Raw genomic sequence first — 19,791 nt, 5'->3', positions numbered from 1 at the left:
CACATGTGGAATCATAGATGAGGAACTGTACCCACTGGGGAGTTTCTAGCATCAAGCTGTGTAAGAAGTTCCCCTAAAAACAAGAGATAGGGTCACATGGGAGGTGCTCTCCGGAGGCTGAATACCAAGGACTCCACCAAGCAGTGTCTGCCTCAGAGACTCGAACCTCGAACCATGCGGTGTTGTGGTATTATATTGGGATCTTGTAAAAATCCTTTTTGGCTTTGCAGTTGTGAATAATTCTTGTGAAGGAATAAAAACTGTCCTCTCAGTTGGTTTGTGGAGTTGTAGTTTGGGTATCAAATATGAAGGGATTATAGGAGTAATTTTGACCTTGTTCCTGTTTATCTGGAAAGTTTTCATTTGGCTACTTAAAACTTTGATACTGAATGTTTTCTCAGTTTTATTTCTCACTCAGTTGAGGGTTACGGTCAAGAACAGACAGAAGTGTGGACACTTTGGGTCATGGACCAGATATACTCCTTAATGAGACTGTTTGATCAACTGGGTTATTCAAGTTGGCCTCAGTGGAAAAAATCAAGATGCTAAGGCAGTAGTGATCCTTATTTTACAAAAACTAATTTTTCCTGAATTTGTTACTTCTGTTGGTATTCTCTTTGGTGGGTTTTCAATGTTAGGCCCAAGTGGAGAGCTGAGTCACAGACAATAGTGATTCCAGAGATAATCTTAAGTTTTAGGAAAGTTTGGGTTGGCGGCTGTTACCACTGGGCTTCTGGTGCAGAGCCCCAGGTCTGTAGGCTGCAGCTCTGGACTGCTCTGGGTCACACCTGGGCTGGGACTGCCTTTGTGTACAGTTTGACATTCTTGCTTCTCTGTGTAAGACTTCTTCAGACTTCTCTCTCAGTGAAGTCTATAAACAGTGTGTTTTGCAATATACTATGTGAGGGGCTTTTTAAATAAGCTCTTCATGCCCCTTGGGATGAATCATGGGGCTTGCTGGAAATGTAACAACGAGCCTTTGTGTTCTTGGGAAAACTTACTCTCATATGATCATCTTACTCTTAAATATTCAGCTAAACAGTGTTCACCTTCTTTTCCCTACTAGATGAAACCTTCCATGACCTTGTGGAAGGCAAGGCCGTCAGTGAATGTGTGGGTTTGTGTGTGCAGAGCAAGACATGAGTGGGCTTCCGTGTTGCATTCCTGTGAAGGACGGAGACAGCATTCTGTGAATAATCTGATCAGGCATTAGTTGACTGAGCAGAAAATATGTGTTAGTTTTGTTTGCTGATTGAAGTTTTTGATTCTCCTTCCCTTTGTCCTGCATGTGGCTTCTTTGGCTTTGGACAGACAGAGCTATCAAAAGCAAACCCATCAATTATATACCTTGTCTGTATTATTAAGGAGGGACTGCTTAAAAGGAAAAACCGAATTCTGGAACAATCTCCAAACTTTCTGGCATTTTGTCCTTTGAGAATTCTGGAGGAAATGATGTCGAGGGCCAAGGTGTTTACTTTTGGTGACTTGGATTTCATGAGTGTTTGGTTTTCCTTGGTGAGAGAGAAAGGGACCTTCAAGGAGCGACAAGTGGGCAGAAGTAGATTGTGGGGTGGAGTGTCCGTTTGGCAGAGTGGGCAAGTGTTGCAGTTTTTTTGACATTAGTTTTGTGAAAGAAAATTGTTTTCCCTATGCCATACTTAAGATATAAGTCCCAATGCTTCCCAACTCATTGGTTTAGAATTGTAATTTTTGCCTTGGGGAAAAGAAGATTGGTAATATGTATTCTAAACCAGTACCTGTAGTGTTTGGCAGATGAAGAAACATGGATGACATCATTTTTTTTAGCTTGGCTTCTGCTGTATTTAATTTTTGGCTCCAAGGAATATCGCAACTTCTGGGCTGGAGAGACAGTGATACAGTGTACCCTGGGCCTGGGATCCTGGGAATCTCCCAAGCCTGATTTCTTCGAGAAACTCCAGCAGAAGCTGGACTCCATTCTCTTGATCCCTGTATGTGTAGAGTTCAGGGTTGGAAAGAGGGTATCTTATGTTTGTGCCAATGTCTCAGTTTATAAAGGCTCCTGATTAGGTTGTTTTTGTTTGTTTGTTTTTTTAATATTTATTTATTTGGCTTCTGCAGCAGGTCTCAGTTGTGGTATATAGGATCTTTAGTTGCTCAAACTCTTAGTTGTTACATGTGGGATCTTTTTCTTTGACCAGGGATTGAACCTGAGCCCCCTGCATTGGGAACATGGGGTCTTAGCCACTGGACCACCAGGGTAGTCCCTCTTAATGAGTTTCTGATGTATTTGTGGGGAGGCTGACGATCTCCCTGTCTTACTCCTGTGCTGTCGTCTTCAGCTTCCCCTCCATAAAGCCTCTTAAAGCTGACAGAGATGGCAAGAGTGGTCCTCTTGTATGTGAATGACCTTGAATTTCTGTTGGGCTGGGACACTGAGAATACAGGGGATCAGGAGCAGGCTGCCAAAAGGGCTTGTTCATATGCAAACAAATTTCTTACCTTTCTTATGCTCATCTGAAGCCAGGAGTCACTTGGTATTTTGCCAAATGGGTTCTAAAGCACTGGTTGTAGTATTTACTGAGCATCCACAATGTACTAACCACAAGCATCCACAATGTACTAACCGCAGTGCACTAAGGCTTTATTGTTTTTACCACATTTTTGCCTAGGTTAAAACTGTTGTCTGCTTGTCTTATAGAAGATAGTGTACCTGTGGATTTTTTCTTTAGATTAACTAGGAATGTTGTATTTTGTCAAGATGCCTTTTTAACAAGTAATAATAAAAGTAAAGCATGTGTTAAGAAAACCTGGTTTGGGGCTTCCCAGGTGGTGCTAGTGGTGAAGAACCCGCCTGCCAATGCAGGAGACCTAAGAGACCTGGGTTCGATACCCGGGTAGGGAAAATCCCCTGGAAAAGGACATTGCAACCCGTAGCCTGGAGAATCCCATGCACAGAGGAGCCTGGCGGGCTACAGTACGTGGGGTCGCAAAGAGTCGGACATGACTGAAGTGACTTAGCACCCACGAATCCAATTAGGTTCAATCGTCCAACTAGATTTTATGATTTAAGGTTTGAGGGCTGAATAAAGTCTTTACTCTGTTGAGTGGGAAAAAAAACAAAACACCAACAAACCAAAGCCTAAAAGAAAACCTGATTCGGCTTGTATGTCTAATGAAGATTTTTTAAAATTTGTTTTTAGGAAAGTACCAGAGTAGTTCAGCCCATAATTCTGGGGAAAATTATTGGTTATTTTGAAAACTACGATCCCTCTGACTCTGCTGCTTTGTACGAAGCCCACGGCTATGCCGGGGTGCTGAGCGCCTGCACGCTTGTCTTGGCCATTCTACACCACTTGTATTTCTACCACGTCCAGTGTGCGGGGATGAGGCTGAGAGTAGCCATGTGCCACATGATTTACCGCAAGGTAAGTGTCACTCGGTACCAAAGTGTGTACCTCTCATGAAGTACCAGAAGCATTTTGGGAAAGTTCTCTGTCAATTAAAATTTTATAACTAGTGAAAATCGTGAGTCACTATTGTACACGTGTAATATATAACATTGCACATCAAGTATACTTCAGTAAAAAAGTAAGACACATTATACCCAAGAAGAACAATTTCCTTTAATGATTATGCTCATTTACACCATGCTATGGAATTTTGCTCTTTGCATCCAGCCCATTTTGTTGTTTAAGAAAATGTTACGAAAACATAATGAAGAGATTTGTATTGAGATCAGGTCAGGACAGCTTTTGATAATGTTTATTCACAGGCTCTTGTATAATATTCAGTAAATTTATAAAGAAGTCTATAAGCATCAGAGATATGAAGTTGATTTTTAATGTTTTCATGCCAAAATCACATAGTGGTATTAATGGAAATTTTGTTGTTCATGAAAACCTTTATTTACACAAAGTTGTATTTACTAGAAAGCTTCTGTAATTGGATCTATAAAATTAAATCTAGGAGAAAGGAATGTATTTGAGAAAAGGAATGCTTATTTTTTTTCAAACATTGCATCTAATCATGTTCATTATAATTATGTTTACTAAAAAAATGTAAATGGAATCCATGCCACATATAGGCTCACTCATCGTGTTATATAGTTGTGATCGTTAATAACAGTAGTAAAGACAGTAGATGTTTGGATAAAACTGGAAATTTTTCATTGTTTTTAGTAATTTTGAAGAGAATTTGTTGGCTGCCATTCATTTAGTTTTTTTCATAATAGATTTCCTTTTTTTCTTTAGTAAGCAATATAGCAGTTTTAGTATGACCTGGTTTGATGATTTTAGTGCTTTTGTGCTGAGAAATACCCATAAAATTATTCCATAGGTTACCCTGGTCTTAACAAGTGTAAAGAGAGTGAGGATTTCTGGGGGATTTACAGAGAAATTGCCACTGTCAGGAGCTGAAGTGCCCTTTATAAACTTGATCCTGGGTATCTCTGCCCTGTTTACTTTTTAAAGAATTTTCATTTGACTGTATTAGATAATTTGAAATTTACTGAGATAGCAGACACACACAAAAAGGACAACAACATTGTCAATGTGTTCAATGGCTTTACTATAGTAATTTTTGCCATTGTATCTAAGCCTCACATTGTACACCTTATATATATACAATTTTTATTACAAAACAATTAAAATTGTCATTGAAGTCTAAAGCCAAACAGTTTAAACTGAAATTATCACTTCTTCATCTAGTTGCTACTTATTTAGACTTCTGCTTCCTGAGGGTACATTTGTTGGCAAAATGTGACTTGTCTCCTCATTTTCTCTTGAGCGGAGTCTTGTTAATCTCAGGGCTGGGTCATCCCCGGGGGCCTGGCATCTCACTGTCTGTGTTTGGCTGCAGCATCTGAGCCAGTTTCCTCCTGGGTGATGTGGAAATGGCCGTGGTGCCCCTACACTCTGGTCAGGGGTCTTCCTTGTCGTTCATCACGTTCTTTGATATTCTATGATACCATCTACTATTTAGGAGATAGACACTCTGACTCCCCAAATTTAGCTAGATGTTTGTCTTTCCAGATCATGCTTAGCTCCCATAAATAAAGAGGAAATTTCACCAGATCCACATTGTAAAAATCTTTTGTTAGGTCTGATGGTTCAGTGAAATAAAGCTTTCTCTTTGCTGCACAGGTGAGCCAGGGTCCACCTGTTTTTCTTCCTCTTCGCACTAACACTTTGGAACATTGCCTTTGGGAAATCCGATCTGGCCCTGGCACTTTTGCTTGGATGAATGTAAACATCTCCCAAAGCCATTAATTTGCTGACTTGATTAGGCTAAGAGAATTGTCCCTTTATGAAGTCAGGTATTATTGGGGTAAATCACAGACGTAACCAGGAATTCCAGAAACATGAGAAAGAACTTTTTCCAGCCTTGCATCTAAGATCCCGCTGGGGTGGAGAAATTCAACACTTCTATGCAGGTTACCGGCAGACTGATTCATTAGGGCAAAAGCTGGTGCTGCTGAACAGCTCTGAAAGGCCCCTCAGAACGATTGTGGTTCATGCTCAGGCCCCACCTCCTGATCTCTGGTCCTGGAAAGAAATCAGCTTGGGTGTTATAAATGGCTGCTAAGGCACAGTTGTAACTTTGAATGATCCTTTGGAATATATCATATATACAGGTGACTTATTTAATTTACCTTTTGACTGCTTTGGTAAAATTACTTTTGGTCATTGCTTTTTATTTATTTATTTATTTATTTTTTTTGTTTTTGTTTTTTTCTTTTGGTCATTGCTTTTTTAAAAAAAAAATTGTAGTAAAATATACACAACATCAAGTTTACCACTTTAACTTCTTTTTTAAAAATTAATATATTTGTTTGGCTGCACCAGGTGTTAGTTGCAGCATGTGGGATCTGTTTCCTAACCAGGGCTCAAACCCGGGCCCCCTGCATTGGGAGCGCATAGTTTTAGCTACTGCACCGCCAGGGAAGCCCCCCTTTTAACTCTTTTTAAGTGCAGCGTTTAGTGACATTAGGTTCGTTCACATTGTTGTTGCAGCCATCAGTGCTATTCATCTTCAGAACTTTTTCGCCATCCCAGACTGAAACTCTATACCCATTAAACACTGACTCCCCAGCGCCTCACCACCATTCTACTGCTCTGAATTTAATGACTCTAGATGACTCAGGTGTCAGAATTCAATTCCTTTTAAAGGCTGGATAACATTCCATTGCAGGTCTATGCAACATTCTGTGCATCCTTTCATCTGTTGTTGGACATTTTGGCTGTTCCTACATTTTGGCTGTTGTGAATAATGCTGCTGTGAACCTGGGTGCACCAGTATTGGCTCAAGTCTGTGCTTTCAGTTCTTTTGAGTGCATCCCCAGGAAGCTGAATTTCTATACTATATGCTAATTTTATCTTTAGTATTTTAAGGAACTTCCAGACTCTGTTTTATTGTGATAACATTATTTTACATCCACACTTGATCACTGATCTTTCTGTTTGACTTGAGGACTAAATGAAAAGTTTTTATAGACATGACATTTCATTTGGATTAGTGACTCCAATTGGTGGTCTATTGAAGCAGCTCAGGATGTCTATTCAGATTCCTCAGATCTCTAGGGCAATTTTTTTTCGAACTTCTTATCAAATATCGGGATTATGCAACATGGGCTGTGTTTTTCTGTGAAGTCAGCTAACTGGCATTAAGAACACAGATCCGTCAAAGGAATAGTGTTTTAAACCTTGTTGTTGTTCAGTCGCCTAGTCGTGTCTAACTCTTTGCGACCCCTTAGACTGAAGCACACCAGGCCTCCCTGTCCCTCACTATCTTCTGAAGTTTGCCCAAGTTCATGTCCATTGTATCAGTGATGCCATCCAGCCATCTCATCCTGTGATGCCCTCTTCTCCTTCTGCCCTCAGTCTTTTCCAGCATCAGAGACTTTTCCAAGGAGTCAGTTCTTCGCATCAGGTGGCCAAAGTGTTGGAGTTTTCAGCTTCAGCATCAGTCCTTCCAATGAATATTCAGGGTTGATTTCCCTTAAGATTGACTGGTTTGATCTCCTTGCTGTCCAAGGGACTTTTAGGAGTTTTCTCCAGCACCACAGTTCAAAGGCATCAATTCTTCGGCACTGAGCTTTCTTCACAGTCGAACTCTCACATCCATACATGACCACTGGAAAGACCATAGCCTTGACTATACAGACCGTTGTCGGCAGAGTAACGTCTCTGCTTTTCAACACACTGACTAGGTTTGTCATCACTTTCCTTCCAAGAAGCAATCGTCTTCTGATTTCATGGGTGCAGTCCCATGAAATAAAATCACATCCGTAGTGATTTTAGAGCCCAAGAAGAGGAAATCTGTCACTACTTTGACCTTTTTCCCCTTCTATTTGCCATGAAGTAATGGGGCTGGATGCCATGATCTTAGTTTTTTTTAGTGTTTAGTCTTAAGCTGGCTCTTTCCCTCTCCTCCTTCACCTTCATGAAGAGGCTGTTTACTTTCTCTTCACTTTCTGCCATTAGAGTGGTATCATCTGCATGTCTGAGATTGTTGATGTTTCTCCCTCCTATCTTGATTCCAGCTTGTAACTCATCCAGCTCAGTGTTTCTCATGGTGTGCTCCACATATAGGTTAAATAAACAGGGTTTAAGCCTTATACTGTCTCCTTTTAGAAAATCGCCAGGAGTCCCTGGTGATATTCCCAGCATGAGTCACCTATCACCTTTACAGTGAGACCAGTGTGTTAATTCCTGTCTGTTTATGGTTGGAGCACAGAAGAAGGAGTACTCTGCCAGCTTCAAATCTCAAAGGGTAATAACTCCCCCAGCTTAGAGCATGGGAGGTGGACCTGGAATAGGGAAAGATGAAAACTTAAAGCAAGCTGAGCCTGCATTGAAGATAGTTGTCAATCTCCAGCCCAAGTCAGTAGTGAGAATGTCTCTCCCGTTTGCCAGTCCTGTCCTTGTCTTCATGCCTGAATGCTATGGATGTTCAGATGCGGGACAGGCAGCATGAGAGTATCACTAATCAGGATGGTCTTGTCATATGGCACAGAGATTTTAAGAAGCATGGTCTCCCACGGTGAGTCCTGATAATGGGATGGTGTGCTCCCAATGCCAGGTAAAGCCAGAGCAGATAGTCAGGGAAGTCACTGAGTGTTCTCTGCTGCCTGTTACCCAGGGCAGATTTACCTGCAGAATCTGATCAGTTTGCCAGACTTCTTAATGTGACTGATATCTCATCCTAATTCTCTTTAGTGTTTGTTACCCAAAGGGTGGTTTGCAGGAGAGATTTCGTCATTTGTTGTTTCAGCTTCTAAGATGACTTGATTCCCTGCAAACATCCCAATTTGCCTTTATCTTTTGTTGTAGATCTGTAGGGATTTCCCGGTGGCTCCATGGTAAAGAACCCACTGCCAGTACAGGAGACATGGGTTCAGTTCCTGGGTAGGGAAGATTCCCTGAAGAAGAAATGACAACCCACTCCAGTATTCTTGCCTGGGAAATCCCATGGACAGAGAAGCCTGGCAGGCTACAGTCCTTGGGGTACAGTCCATGGGGGTACTTGATGTAGTGTTTGAAAAACAAGAGTATTCCTGAATACTCATAGGTTCTGTATTTGGAAATTTGCCTACTTGCTAAAATTTATGTGTAATTCTAAAAATCATTCTAAAATTTACTTAAAATTCTAAAAATCATTAAAAAAATTGGGATACTTTCCTGGTCTTCTGCCCATGTTCATACAGTCCCTTAAGTTTCTTGTCATCTGACGTGCATACTCCCAGTGGGGTGGAATGTATTTCTGCTTTCATACTGTGGAACAGATGGCTTTTTTGTGGTCTGCTTGGTGCCTTGCTTTTCGTGTTTTTGTTCTTTTCAGAGGAGTTTGCAGCTTAAGAGTGCTGAAGTGTTGTCTCTTGTTCCTAAGCAGAAGACTGTGATGTGTCTTTCGGGGAAATATGTGTGTAGGTGAGCTTGGTTCTGGTAGTGTTTTAGTGCTGCTGGCTGTGTTTGTGTGAGGCCAGTGTTTGTGAATTACCAATGGCAATTAAATAAGGTTAAATAGAAACATACATAAAAGAAGGTCATTTAAGTGTTGAGGTTGATGAAGATGCTTTTACCAAAGGCTGGCCAGAACCCTAGCCCTGTAGTTCCCTTAGGAACAATTAGTATTCACTTAGGTTCATGTTGTTGCTTAGTTGCTAAGACTCTTTATGACCCCATGGACTGTAGCCCACCAGGCTCCTCTGTCTGTGTGATTTCCCAGGTAAGAATACTGCAGTGGGTTGCCATTTCTTTCTCCAGGGGATCTTCCTGACCCACGGATCGAAATCTCCTGCATTGACAGGTGGATTCTTGACCGCTGATCCACCAACGAAGCCCTAATTCACCTTCGTAGTGACCATAGAGTATGACTACTGATATTCATACAGTACAACTCAGAGAGGTTGTTTCTATACATTAGCATCTTAAAGAAATATTCTTACTTACCTTAGATCTGTTTTCAGTTTTCATCTAAGCAATGTAGTTCTAGTTTCAGAAGTTTGTAATTTGGGGGAACTTACATGCTCCTTGTATCCACACCATTTCTATTTCATGGTTTCAGGTAACCATCATCTGTCTGAGTGAAGGACTCTTTCTCTTTCCTTTAATCCTGTCTCTTAAGACCCCTTCCTTCTCCGGATCATTTCCCATCTCTTTTGCAGACACTTGTTCAGTTAAGTTATGTTTTAAGATCAGTGATCAGGACAGCAGGCATCCTTTCTCCTGGAGCCTGAACTGGAAGTAGGAGCCCTTCCAGGGTGCCAGGAGTGGTCAAACTTGCAAACTCCTCTGGATAAATGGAGCCTGACTTTAAAAACAACCTGTGTACCAAGTGTGCTCCAGAGGAGCCTGGAGGCCTACAGTCCATGGGATCATAAAGAGTTGGACACGACTGAATGACTAATGTTTATTTTACACAGGGAATGACAGATATTCAACTGATTTGGGGTAATGAAACAGCGATTTCTTATGGTCAATCTAATATCTTGCTTACGAGTTTGCAGTTATATTTCTAAGAGACCAGGATGTTGAGTATTGTTCAAGTGAGACAGTGTGGTATTAATGAAAATAAAATGACTCTCTTACAGCATCTGATACCTTGTTTGGACTTTATCTTCTAATGGTATTTTCTAACTTCCAGATAAAATTAGAATGTGTTAGTAATGTTTCTTGCACTGTTTAGCAGTTTAAAAAATATTTTCCGCCTTTGTTGCTGATATAAAATCGCATTTTGTGAAGAGTTAATCTCATCAAGGATCCTCTGGGTGAGGATTTACTTTTCTGTGGGCAGGAGATTGAGCAAAGCAGGTTAAGCAAGGAGAGGCTGTTTGGTTTAAACTGCTTTGTTCAAAGGATATGTTTCTGATGCTTGAGAATAAAAGGTGTCAATTGCATACTACCTGGTAACTTGCTATGTGGGGTGCGCTGCAAACTGGAAGGGAACACTTAGCTCCGTGGTTCCCAAACTGCTGCACTACAGATTCATGAAAATTTAAAAAACACGGATACCTGAGCCCTCTCTGTGGAAATTCATTCTAATGGCTTGGCGGTGGAGTGGGGAGCAGATTTATTTCTCACCACATGAACTGTTGGATCTTAGTTAATCATGGAGGCTTAACCACTGGGATAGCAGTGTTTTTTTTTTTTTGCATGGGGGAGTTTTAAAAGGTGCCAGGTGATAGTGATAGGCCTCAAATGCATTTTTAGCTTAATTTCTTTCTTGTATCTTATAACCAAGATCTTCTAGTACATTGCAGTAGCATGTGGATTAGATGTTTAACATTTCTCAGTGGAGATGCCCTTTTGAAATTGCAGCTATAAACCTGACCAATGGTGGCCATTCTGTAGTTCTCCCGTGGCTCAGATTCTAAGCTGGGAATCTCCTGTGCACTGAGTGATCAGGTTCTTATCAGGTGCACAAGTACTTGCTAGATGACAGTGTGGCAGGTCAGATGGGAGAGAGACTGGGAGCGCAGACTGAGCGCAGTCAGACCCGAGATCCAGGCTTGATTTCGCTGTCTGCTGAACTGTGAGTGAGTGAACCCACTTCTCAGAGCCTCAGTGTCCTGAGTTTAAACACTGAAGGAGACAATATATGCTTCATTGGGGTTTTTGTGAGCACTGATTTTGCAGGGCACCTGTTACAGAATCATGTATTCAGTTTAGGAGGGTGGAGGGTCATACACACAATAGGACTCTGTAGTTTGAGTGCTTTTGTATGAATCACAGTTTTCCCTCTTTGTAGACGTTAGCCTTAGGCTAACTGCTCTATGCCTACATTTCCTCATTTGTAATAGTACCCAACTCTTAAGGTTGTAGAGAAGATTAAATGAGCCAGTCTGTGTAAAGCGTTTAACGTAGTGCCTGGCATTTAGCTAGTGTTCACACGTTCCTGTCATCTTCATTACTGGCACTCGGTTACAGAAGGCTAGAATACCTACAATTAGATGAAATAGAAATATGGGTGTTAAGTGGTACTCAAGTGTACAGACTTAATGGTTTAGGAGAGGACCCCTTCGAAGGGTGGGTGATGTGTGCGTGTCTGTTATTCTGTGTCAGTGTGTATGCCTGCAGCGGGCCAGTCCATGCATGGAGCAGTGTTGCAGTAGAAAGCCAAAATGATTTATTCAGGGAATTGTGGAAGCACAGTTGGCATAGCACGAGGCTCCAACATACATCTAGAAAGGAATATTGGGACCAGGGTCTTGATCATGAGCTTAAGGCTGTTGGAGTTACTGAGCTGGTAAAGGGGAACCCTTGGAAATTTTGATTAAGGTAGTAAATGATCAGAGTAGTGATTTAGGAAAATGCAATGAAGGCTATTGTGTGTGGGTACATGTGAAATTGTGAGTCAGCTGAAAAAATGATTGGAAAGGACATCACGTCTGGCTATTCATTCCTTCATTTCATTCTTACTATTTTGCCCATTTAGTGAAGAGTTTAGTGAGAGTGGTGGGTCATTGAAAGAAAAAAATAATGTCTTATTTAATCTCATATGTGAACTGATGTAGTACAGTACATGTTAGACAAAATAGTAAAATAAATTAGGTGTGGACTTTCTAATGCATTATAATATTCATGAGAGATGGAGAAAAGAAAGGATTCAGCTCGCAGGGGTTTATTATAGAAGGGGAGAAAAGTGTTCGTTAGGAAATCCTGGTTCTGTTAGGAATCCGCAAAGGCAGTCTGCCTTGAAACTTCGGCTGTTTCATAAGCATCGCTGGTTTGCTTACCATTATTGCAAAATTTGGGAGGAGAAACCCCAAACACCACCATCCTATAAGGGCAGGCATCATTTTTGTAGATTCTTTCCCAGTCTTTATCCAGTCACACATATTAATATAGTTACTGTGTTTATATATACGGCTTGTGTTCAGTTTCTGAGTCACTGTATTGACTGCCCTTTACCTCCTCACTAGCTGTATTCATGGTCGAGTGGACTCACTGTGTTCACTAGTCTTAGGGTGACAGGTGTTTGTGTTCATGGCCTTACAGGGAATGTCTTTTTGATCCATGTTTTTTTCTTGGCTGCATATGCCAAAGTCATCTTCAGACAGGATTTATTTTGTTGCAGTTGTTTGCAAGACCGAGTTTGGTGGCACACTGTTCCACTTGAGCTGTGCCAGTCCCATAGTGACAATATGTGTACCCCTGGAGGTGGGCTGTGCGTAATGGGGAGTAATAGGTTTTTACTAGGTAACCATCTGGAAAGCTAATTGGTAATCCCTGCTTTCTTTGAAAAATTCCTCAGCAACAACCAAACTCCTATACCCTTCCATCAAAAGTCAATGTAAACAAACTCCTAAGTTTTGGGTATGTGCTGTGCTGTGTGTACTCAGCTGTGTTTGACTGTTTGCAACCCCGTGGGCTATAGCTGGCCGGGCTTCTCTATCCATGGGATTCTCCAGACAAGAATACTGGAGTGGCTTGACATTTCCTATTCCAGGTGGGGATCTTCCCTACCCAGGGATCAAACCCAGGTCTCCTGCATCTCCCTTCATTGTAGGCAGATTCTTCACCATATGAACCATCAGGGAAGCCCTCTTAGGCTTTGAAAGTCAAAGTCAAAGTCAAAGTCGCTCAGTCATGTCCGACTCTTTGTGACCCCATGGACTGTACAGTCCATGGACTTCTACAGGCCAGAATACTGGAGTGGGTAGCCTTTCCTTTCTCCAGGGGATCTTCCCAACCCAGGGATCGAACTCAGGTCTCCCACATTGCAGGCAGATTCTTTACCACCCGAGCCTCTAGGGAAGCCCAAGAATACTGGAGTGGCTAGCCTATCCCTTCTCCAGCAGATCTTCCCAACCCAGGAATTGAACTGGGGTCTCCTGCATTGCAGGTGGATTCTTTACCAACTGAGCTATTCGTCTTTTCCAAGACAAGTCTAGAGTATCTCTGTTTTAAGAGGCGGGTTTCTAAATCTCAGGCTTCCCTGGTGGCTCAAATTGTAAAGAGTCTGTCTGTGGTGTGAGTGACCCAGGTTTGATCCCTGGGTTGGGAAGATCCCCTGGAGAAGGAAATGGCAACCCACTCCAGTATCCTTGTCTGGAAAATTCCATGGAAGAAGGAGCCTGGCAGGCTACAGTCAGACACAACTGAAGTGACTTAGCAACGCACCTCCCACTTGAACATATCTCCCACCTCCCTCCCTATCCCACCCCTCTAGGTTTGAATTCCCCAAGTCACAAAAGCATTGGTTACCTTTACATATGGTAATGTAAGTTTCCATGCTACTCTTTCCATATAGCCCGCCTACTCCTTCTCCCTCCAGCCTGCATCTTATGGCGATTGGGATTTTAGTTCCCTGACCAGGGATTGAACCCAGGCCCCCTGCATTGGGAGCATGGAGTCTTAGCCACTGGAGCAGGGAAGTCCCTCCCTTAGCATTTTTTAAGGAGGGGGCCTGGAAATCTGTATTGTTTAATCTGTGCCCCAGGGATTCTTAACCATGGAGAAAGTTTTGGAAACTCTGTACTGGGGAATGGTGAAGGGAACAGCAGGCCAGATCAGGCTGGTGGAGATGTGGTATCTCCCTGGAAAGGGAACGAACAGCATGTATATTCTTCTGCCTTTCCCTGGGGCTTGTGCTGCAATCATGACTCATACCTATTTTTAAACATTCTAATTTTTTTGTCTACCTGTGTTTTCATGTCTCCATTCTTTTAAATATTTCACTGCGTTTACAGTTTTTGTTTGGTGGTTATTTTCATTTTGGTCTTCAAAGGTCATTGTTTTTTAAATTGTTTCAAACAGTCAAAACATAAAATTGACTAGGTTTGCCGTTTTAAAGTCTACAATTGAGTCACTGGTGTTAAATCCATTCACATTGTTATGCAGGCATCACCACCATGCATCATCAGGTCTCTGCCTCGTGAGTGGCAGCTTTCCATTTTAAAAGGAACCTCACATAATGTGGAATCATATAGGAGTCATCCTTGGGTGGCTGGCTTATCACTTTGTCCTCAAAGCTAGGTTAGCTGTACTCAGTATTCATTGGAAACAATTTACTGTTCACCCAGGCCCTCAGCTGTGGTGATGACTTTGAGTTAGTTATGGAGGAAAAGGAAGGCATTTCAGAGAGAACTGCATCCTCTCTGGGTGCTTTTCTGAGCAATCGGCTCTGCCTTGGTTCTGTTTTGAAGCCTTCATCCCCTGCTTCCTCTGGGACTCATTAGCTGAACTAACCGGGCCGTTTTCTTCGCTTGTGACCTCTGGGAATTCACAACTCTGGGTAACGCCTGATATTTTATATGCTCCACTCCAGTGAGTGGGAGAACGTGGGATTTAGGGATATGGAACTGGGTAAAGAGTGTGCAAAGATGGCTTTCTGGGAGGAGCTTGTGCTCTTGGCTCTGTGCATTTTTCTCCTAATTCCTTCATTTGCATCAGTAAGAGAAATTAAGGCATGGCTGGGTATGTTTGGTTGTAAAACTGTATATTGAAAACATTTAGGGAGCATCTCCTACTTTGTCATTCTGTTTTTCTTTTCTGCTGCACAGATTTCATTTTCTGAAAGCTTCCAAGGTGATGTCTAAGGGAAGGGTAATGCAACTAGTTCTGTGACGTTATAAAAGTGAGCACCATTGGTTACTTTAGGTTTGTTGCTTGTCCTCCTCAATCAAATTCAACACTTTGCTACGTAGAAAACATTAGGAAAAAGGAAAAACCCTTAGAAAATATTATCATTTTGATAAATTCTCAGTGAAATGATTTACCCTCAGTGAGTTTAGACTGGGTATGTTGTTTTCCCCTTGTATTCTTTTGATCTGAAGGGAAGCATACTAACAATAAAATAATTGGAAAAATGGTTCTCAGTTTAGTTGCTGTAAAAGACAGCATATGGCCTCATGTATAAGTTCTTACCACTGAGCATTCCATTTGAGAAGATAGATTATTACTTTTTAGATGTAGGAAAACATTCATTAAAGAAAAATGCTGATAGAAGTCTCCCCTTCCTTCTTTTGGGGTCACAGTTGATTTGTATTCTCATTAAGATTCTTCTCTTGCTGAGCCATAAATGTATATTTATGCATGTTCTTGGATCTCCTTTCGCTTCATTGTGGAGTTTTCCACCCTTTCTGTGGTTTTCCTCCTTTCTGTTGTTGATCTGACCAGGGTTCTTGGTCTTTCCCAACTAGAGGGAAATTGCCTAGAGAACCCAAAAAAATTCAGGCAAGGTTGTACTGGGGCTCCTGCACTGGTTGTAGGAGGTAAAACGGGCTCTCCTGTTGTCTCCCCAGGTGAGGAGGCCAAGCTCCTTCCTTACGTGGGTGAGGGTTGTGGTGGGGTAGTTCAGGTGGTCTGCCTTTCCTTTTGTGGTGTTGAGTGTGGGGGAGGGGGCACTCTGTTTTTGCCACACCTTTGGTTTAGGTCCCAGCTCTTCAGAAATGGCACTTGGTTCTTTTTGTCTTTTTTGTATCTTTTGGTCCAGAATTTGCCCCAACTGCACATGAGCACAGTTATTTTTAGTCCCATATAGTTTCTTTGTATTTTGTAGCTCTAGGAGGGGTGTGTCCAGGTGTGAGCTTTGCCCCATTGGGACAAAAGTTCCCTGATCCCAGGCCGGGGGCAGGGCAGTTCCAAGGGTATCATCTCAGTGACTCAAAGCCCTTGGAGAGGATGAGGTCTGAGAATATGCACAAACTCCTCCTGAGGGCTTCTCGTCCTTAGCCTGACCCCATGGTGGCTATCAGGGGCTTCCACCCACCAGTGGTGCTTAAAGTAAAGTGTTAGTTGCCCAGTTGTGTCCAACTCTTTGCGACCCCATGGACTGTAGCCCACCAGGCTCCTCTGTCCATGGGATTTTCCAGGCAGGAATACTGGAGTGGGTTGCCATTCCCTTCCACCAGGAGATCTTCCCAGCTCTGGAATGGAACCTGCATCTCCTGCATTGCAGGATTACTTTTTGAGCCACCAGGAGAGCCTGGATTGCTTGGAGTCCACATTTTGGTTCTCAAACTCAGAGGGTCACTTGTCAGCTCTGTATACGTGGCGTTCTGGTGCCTCCAGTAGGTGCTGTGGATTTAGACGAAAGCTAATGGTACTTGCAGAAGCTAACTGCTACATCCTTCAAAGCTTGTAGAGAGCTGAGTAGGTTGTGCTGGCTTGGGTGCCAGCCATGGAAAATCAGGCCAGCAACAAGAAAAAGGCAGTGGAGTTGTCAGGTGAGAGAACAGCAGGTGGTTGATCTTGTATTGACTTTGTTTTTTATTTCCTGCAGTGAGTTTTTTTCTCCACAACCATAGAGGCAATGTGATTAGTTTTATGGCAGTTTCATTAGTTTAATAGTCAGCCATTATGTTCATGCTGGGGGAAGATATTAGGCAGTTTCTGCGTCCTCTCCGCAAAAGCAGAGATGAATGGCTTTATATTATGTAATCATGTAAGCAGGTATGACAGCATTACTAAGCAACTCTAGGCAACACTCTGGGAAAAATACAGCAGTATTCTGTTTCAGGTGAGCTAAACATACGCTTACCCTAGTTGCCTGTTGGAATAATTCCCATTATCAATTCTGGGGGGCAGGGCCATGAACCAGGAAATAAGCCAAATGCAAAATAAGTGGTGAGAGCCTGAGTCTGCTTTCTGTTCTGAGTCCTTTAGGTTCTTATTCGGGGTCTGCTACTCTGATTCACTTATGATATTACGATGCCAGAACCTAGTTTAGAAATAGCAGTAGGTAATGGTGAGCTAGTCAGTTGAAGGGATAACCTGATGGCAGGGGAAAAGATAGAATTATAATGTATGAAAAACCCAAAAAGCATGGCCATTTGGAGCATTCCGTGGGACAGAAGCGCTTCTATGCACTGAGGGTCATCGGCACTGGATATAAGTCTTGCTGGTGATGAGGAGAGTGCAGCATTAAGACGGTGAACTGAGTTCTCGTCTTTGGTTTTAAAGGCCGACTGCAGCAGGGTTTGGGGGAAGATGCTGTTCAAATGAACATTGGATTCTTAAAGGATTAATACTTCTCATTAGTCTGGAAAACTCAATTCATGTGCAGAGAACATTTTTTTCTCTGCTCCTTTGATGACATTTGTGTGTCCATATGTGGGTTATGGAGTGTCACATCTGATTCAAAACAGTTGAGAAAGGAGACATTGTTTATTTTTCAAATGGAATGACTAATATTTTTTTACACTATATTTTTTAAAAAGTTGAACAAAATTTATGTTTTGGCCTAGATTATCAGTTCAGTTCAGTCGCTCAGTCGTGTCCGACTCTGCGACCCCATGAACCTCAGCACACCAGGCCTCCCTATCCATCACCAACTCCCAGAGTTCGCCCAAACCCATGTGTATTGAGTTGGTGATGCCAACCATTTCATCCTCTGTTGTCCCCTTCTCCCACCTTCACTCTTTGCAAACATCAGGGTCTTTTCAAATGAGTCAGCTCTTCGCATCAGGTGGCCAAAATAACATCAGTCCTACCAATGAACACCCAAGTCTGATCTCCTTTAGGATGGACCGGTTAGATCTCTTTGCAGTCCAAGGGACTCTCAAGAGTCTTCTCCAGCACCACAGTTCAAAAGCATCAATTCTTCCGCGCTCAGCCTTCTTCACAGTCTGACTCTCACATCCATACATGACCACTGGAAAAACCATAGCCTTGACTAGACGGACCTTTGTTGACAAAGTAATGTCTCTGCTTTTTAATATGGTATCTAGGTTGGTCATAGCTTTCCTTCCAAGGAGTAAGGGTCTTTTAATTTGGCTGCAAATCACCATCTGCAGTGATTTTGGAGCCCAGAAAGATAAAGTCAGCCACTGTTTCCACTGTTTCCCCATCTATTTGCCATGAAGTGATGGGACCGGATGCCATGATTTTAGTTTTCTGAATGTTTTCAGAAAAGCCAACTTTTTCACTCTCCTCTTTCACTTTCATCATGGAGTTCTCTTAATTGTCCCATAGGTAATTTCTCTACTGCCTATCCTCCACCTCCCCATAAATGGATCCCTGCTTTGATGGAATGAATACTCCACAATTCGTAGTATTGTTCTTAATGGCCATGCAGATTCTAGCATAATCAGTAATTAGATATTTAGATTGTTTTCTAATTTTTAGTAATTTGACATGTAGATTGTTTCCAGATTTATATATTAACAAATAGCAGTGCAAATGAACCTGATTAAAGCCAAATCTTTCTAGACATGTTTAATTTCTCAGGGTGTGTGCATTGGAAAACTTTTGATATGCTAGGTTTCCTTCAAGAGTTAACTGCTTATATGCTCTTTGATGATATGAGATGTTCTTACACCGCTGCCAAACTTAGATGTCATATTTTGAGTATATTTGATTATTAGTAAATTTTCATTAACATTCTGTGTTTCTTTTGTAGTGTATTTCCTGTACATGTTCTTTGTCCCTTAAAAAAATTGGTAGGCTTTTATAATTGTTAATCAATATTTAGTTCTTGATTTATTAAAAGTTAATAACTTATTAATTAACTTAACTAATTTAGGGTCTGACTTATAGAGCAGATTTGATCCAGTTTATTTTCCTTTTATTGTTCTCATGGTAGAACTATTTTGCTTTCACAAGGAAAACAAATTTAACCAAATATTGATAATATCCCATTGTAACATGTTAAGTAAATATAGAACTAAAATAATAGCATTAATTTGTATGTTGTTTTCTCTAAACTGGATGTGAACTGTTTTTACTATAACCTGTAGATGCTAGTTCGATCCCTGGGGTCGATCCCTGGGTCGGAAAGACCCCTGGAGAAGGGAATGGCAACCCTCTTCAGTATTCTTGTCTGGAGAATTCCTTGGAAAGAGGAGCCTGACAGGCTACAGTCCATAGGGTTGCAAAGAGTCGGACACGAGTGCAACTGAGCACACACGAACACACTTTATTAGAACTGAAGATTAATTTTCTATAATTAATGGGCAGCAGTGTGTGGACCGAAGAAAAAACAGTACCTAGAAGTTGAGAATTATGTTTTATTTGGTGGGCCTGGAAAATCCCATGGACAGAGGTCGCAAAGAGTTGGGCACAGCAGAGTGACTAAAAAACAGCAAGCCTTGAATTAGATGATAACTGAGTTTTGTTCTGATATGGAATTCCTGTTAGATTGGTTCTGTTAGTCTGTCTGGGGCAGTTATTTCCATTTTGAACTTAGTCCAAGTACATGGTTCTTACTCTAGTTTGTAAGTCATGTCCTTCCTGACAGCTGAACTGGATGTCTGAGCTGTTTATTAGGAAGATCTCTTTCTTGTCGTTGGGTAGAATCTGCAGTCTCCTGGCACTGAGTGACCTCAGCGAGGCCCCGTGGAATCTGCCTCTGTTCACATACAGTGAT

General features: G+C 41.8%; 1 protein-coding gene across 4 annotated transcripts in view; it reads left to right on the top strand.

Annotated features, from left to right (window-relative positions):
* Nucleotides 1-19,791, top strand: part of LOC109566910 (ATP-binding cassette sub-family C member 4) — a 184,461-nt gene that overhangs the window by 44,903 nt on the left and 119,767 nt on the right. For 3 of the 4 annotated variants that reach the window (XM_019971635.2, XM_019971634.2, XM_070800384.1), the window contains exon 4: nt 3,183-3,407. The exons of the other annotated variant lie outside the window; for it this stretch is intronic. In XM_019971635.2, coding sequence (XP_019827194.2) covers nt 3,183-3,407 — 225 coding nt within the window. The remainder of the gene's footprint in view (nt 1-3,182; nt 3,408-19,791) is intronic. 4 annotated transcript variants of the gene reach the window in all.

This window comes from Bos indicus, chromosome 12 (genome assembly GCF_029378745.1).
Source record: "Bos indicus isolate NIAB-ARS_2022 breed Sahiwal x Tharparkar chromosome 12, NIAB-ARS_B.indTharparkar_mat_pri_1.0, whole genome shotgun sequence".
NCBI lineage: Eukaryota > Metazoa > Chordata > Mammalia > Artiodactyla > Bovidae > Bos > Bos indicus.
The sequence above is the reverse complement of the archived record's forward strand: the minus strand, read 5'-3'. Positions and strand labels throughout refer to the sequence as shown.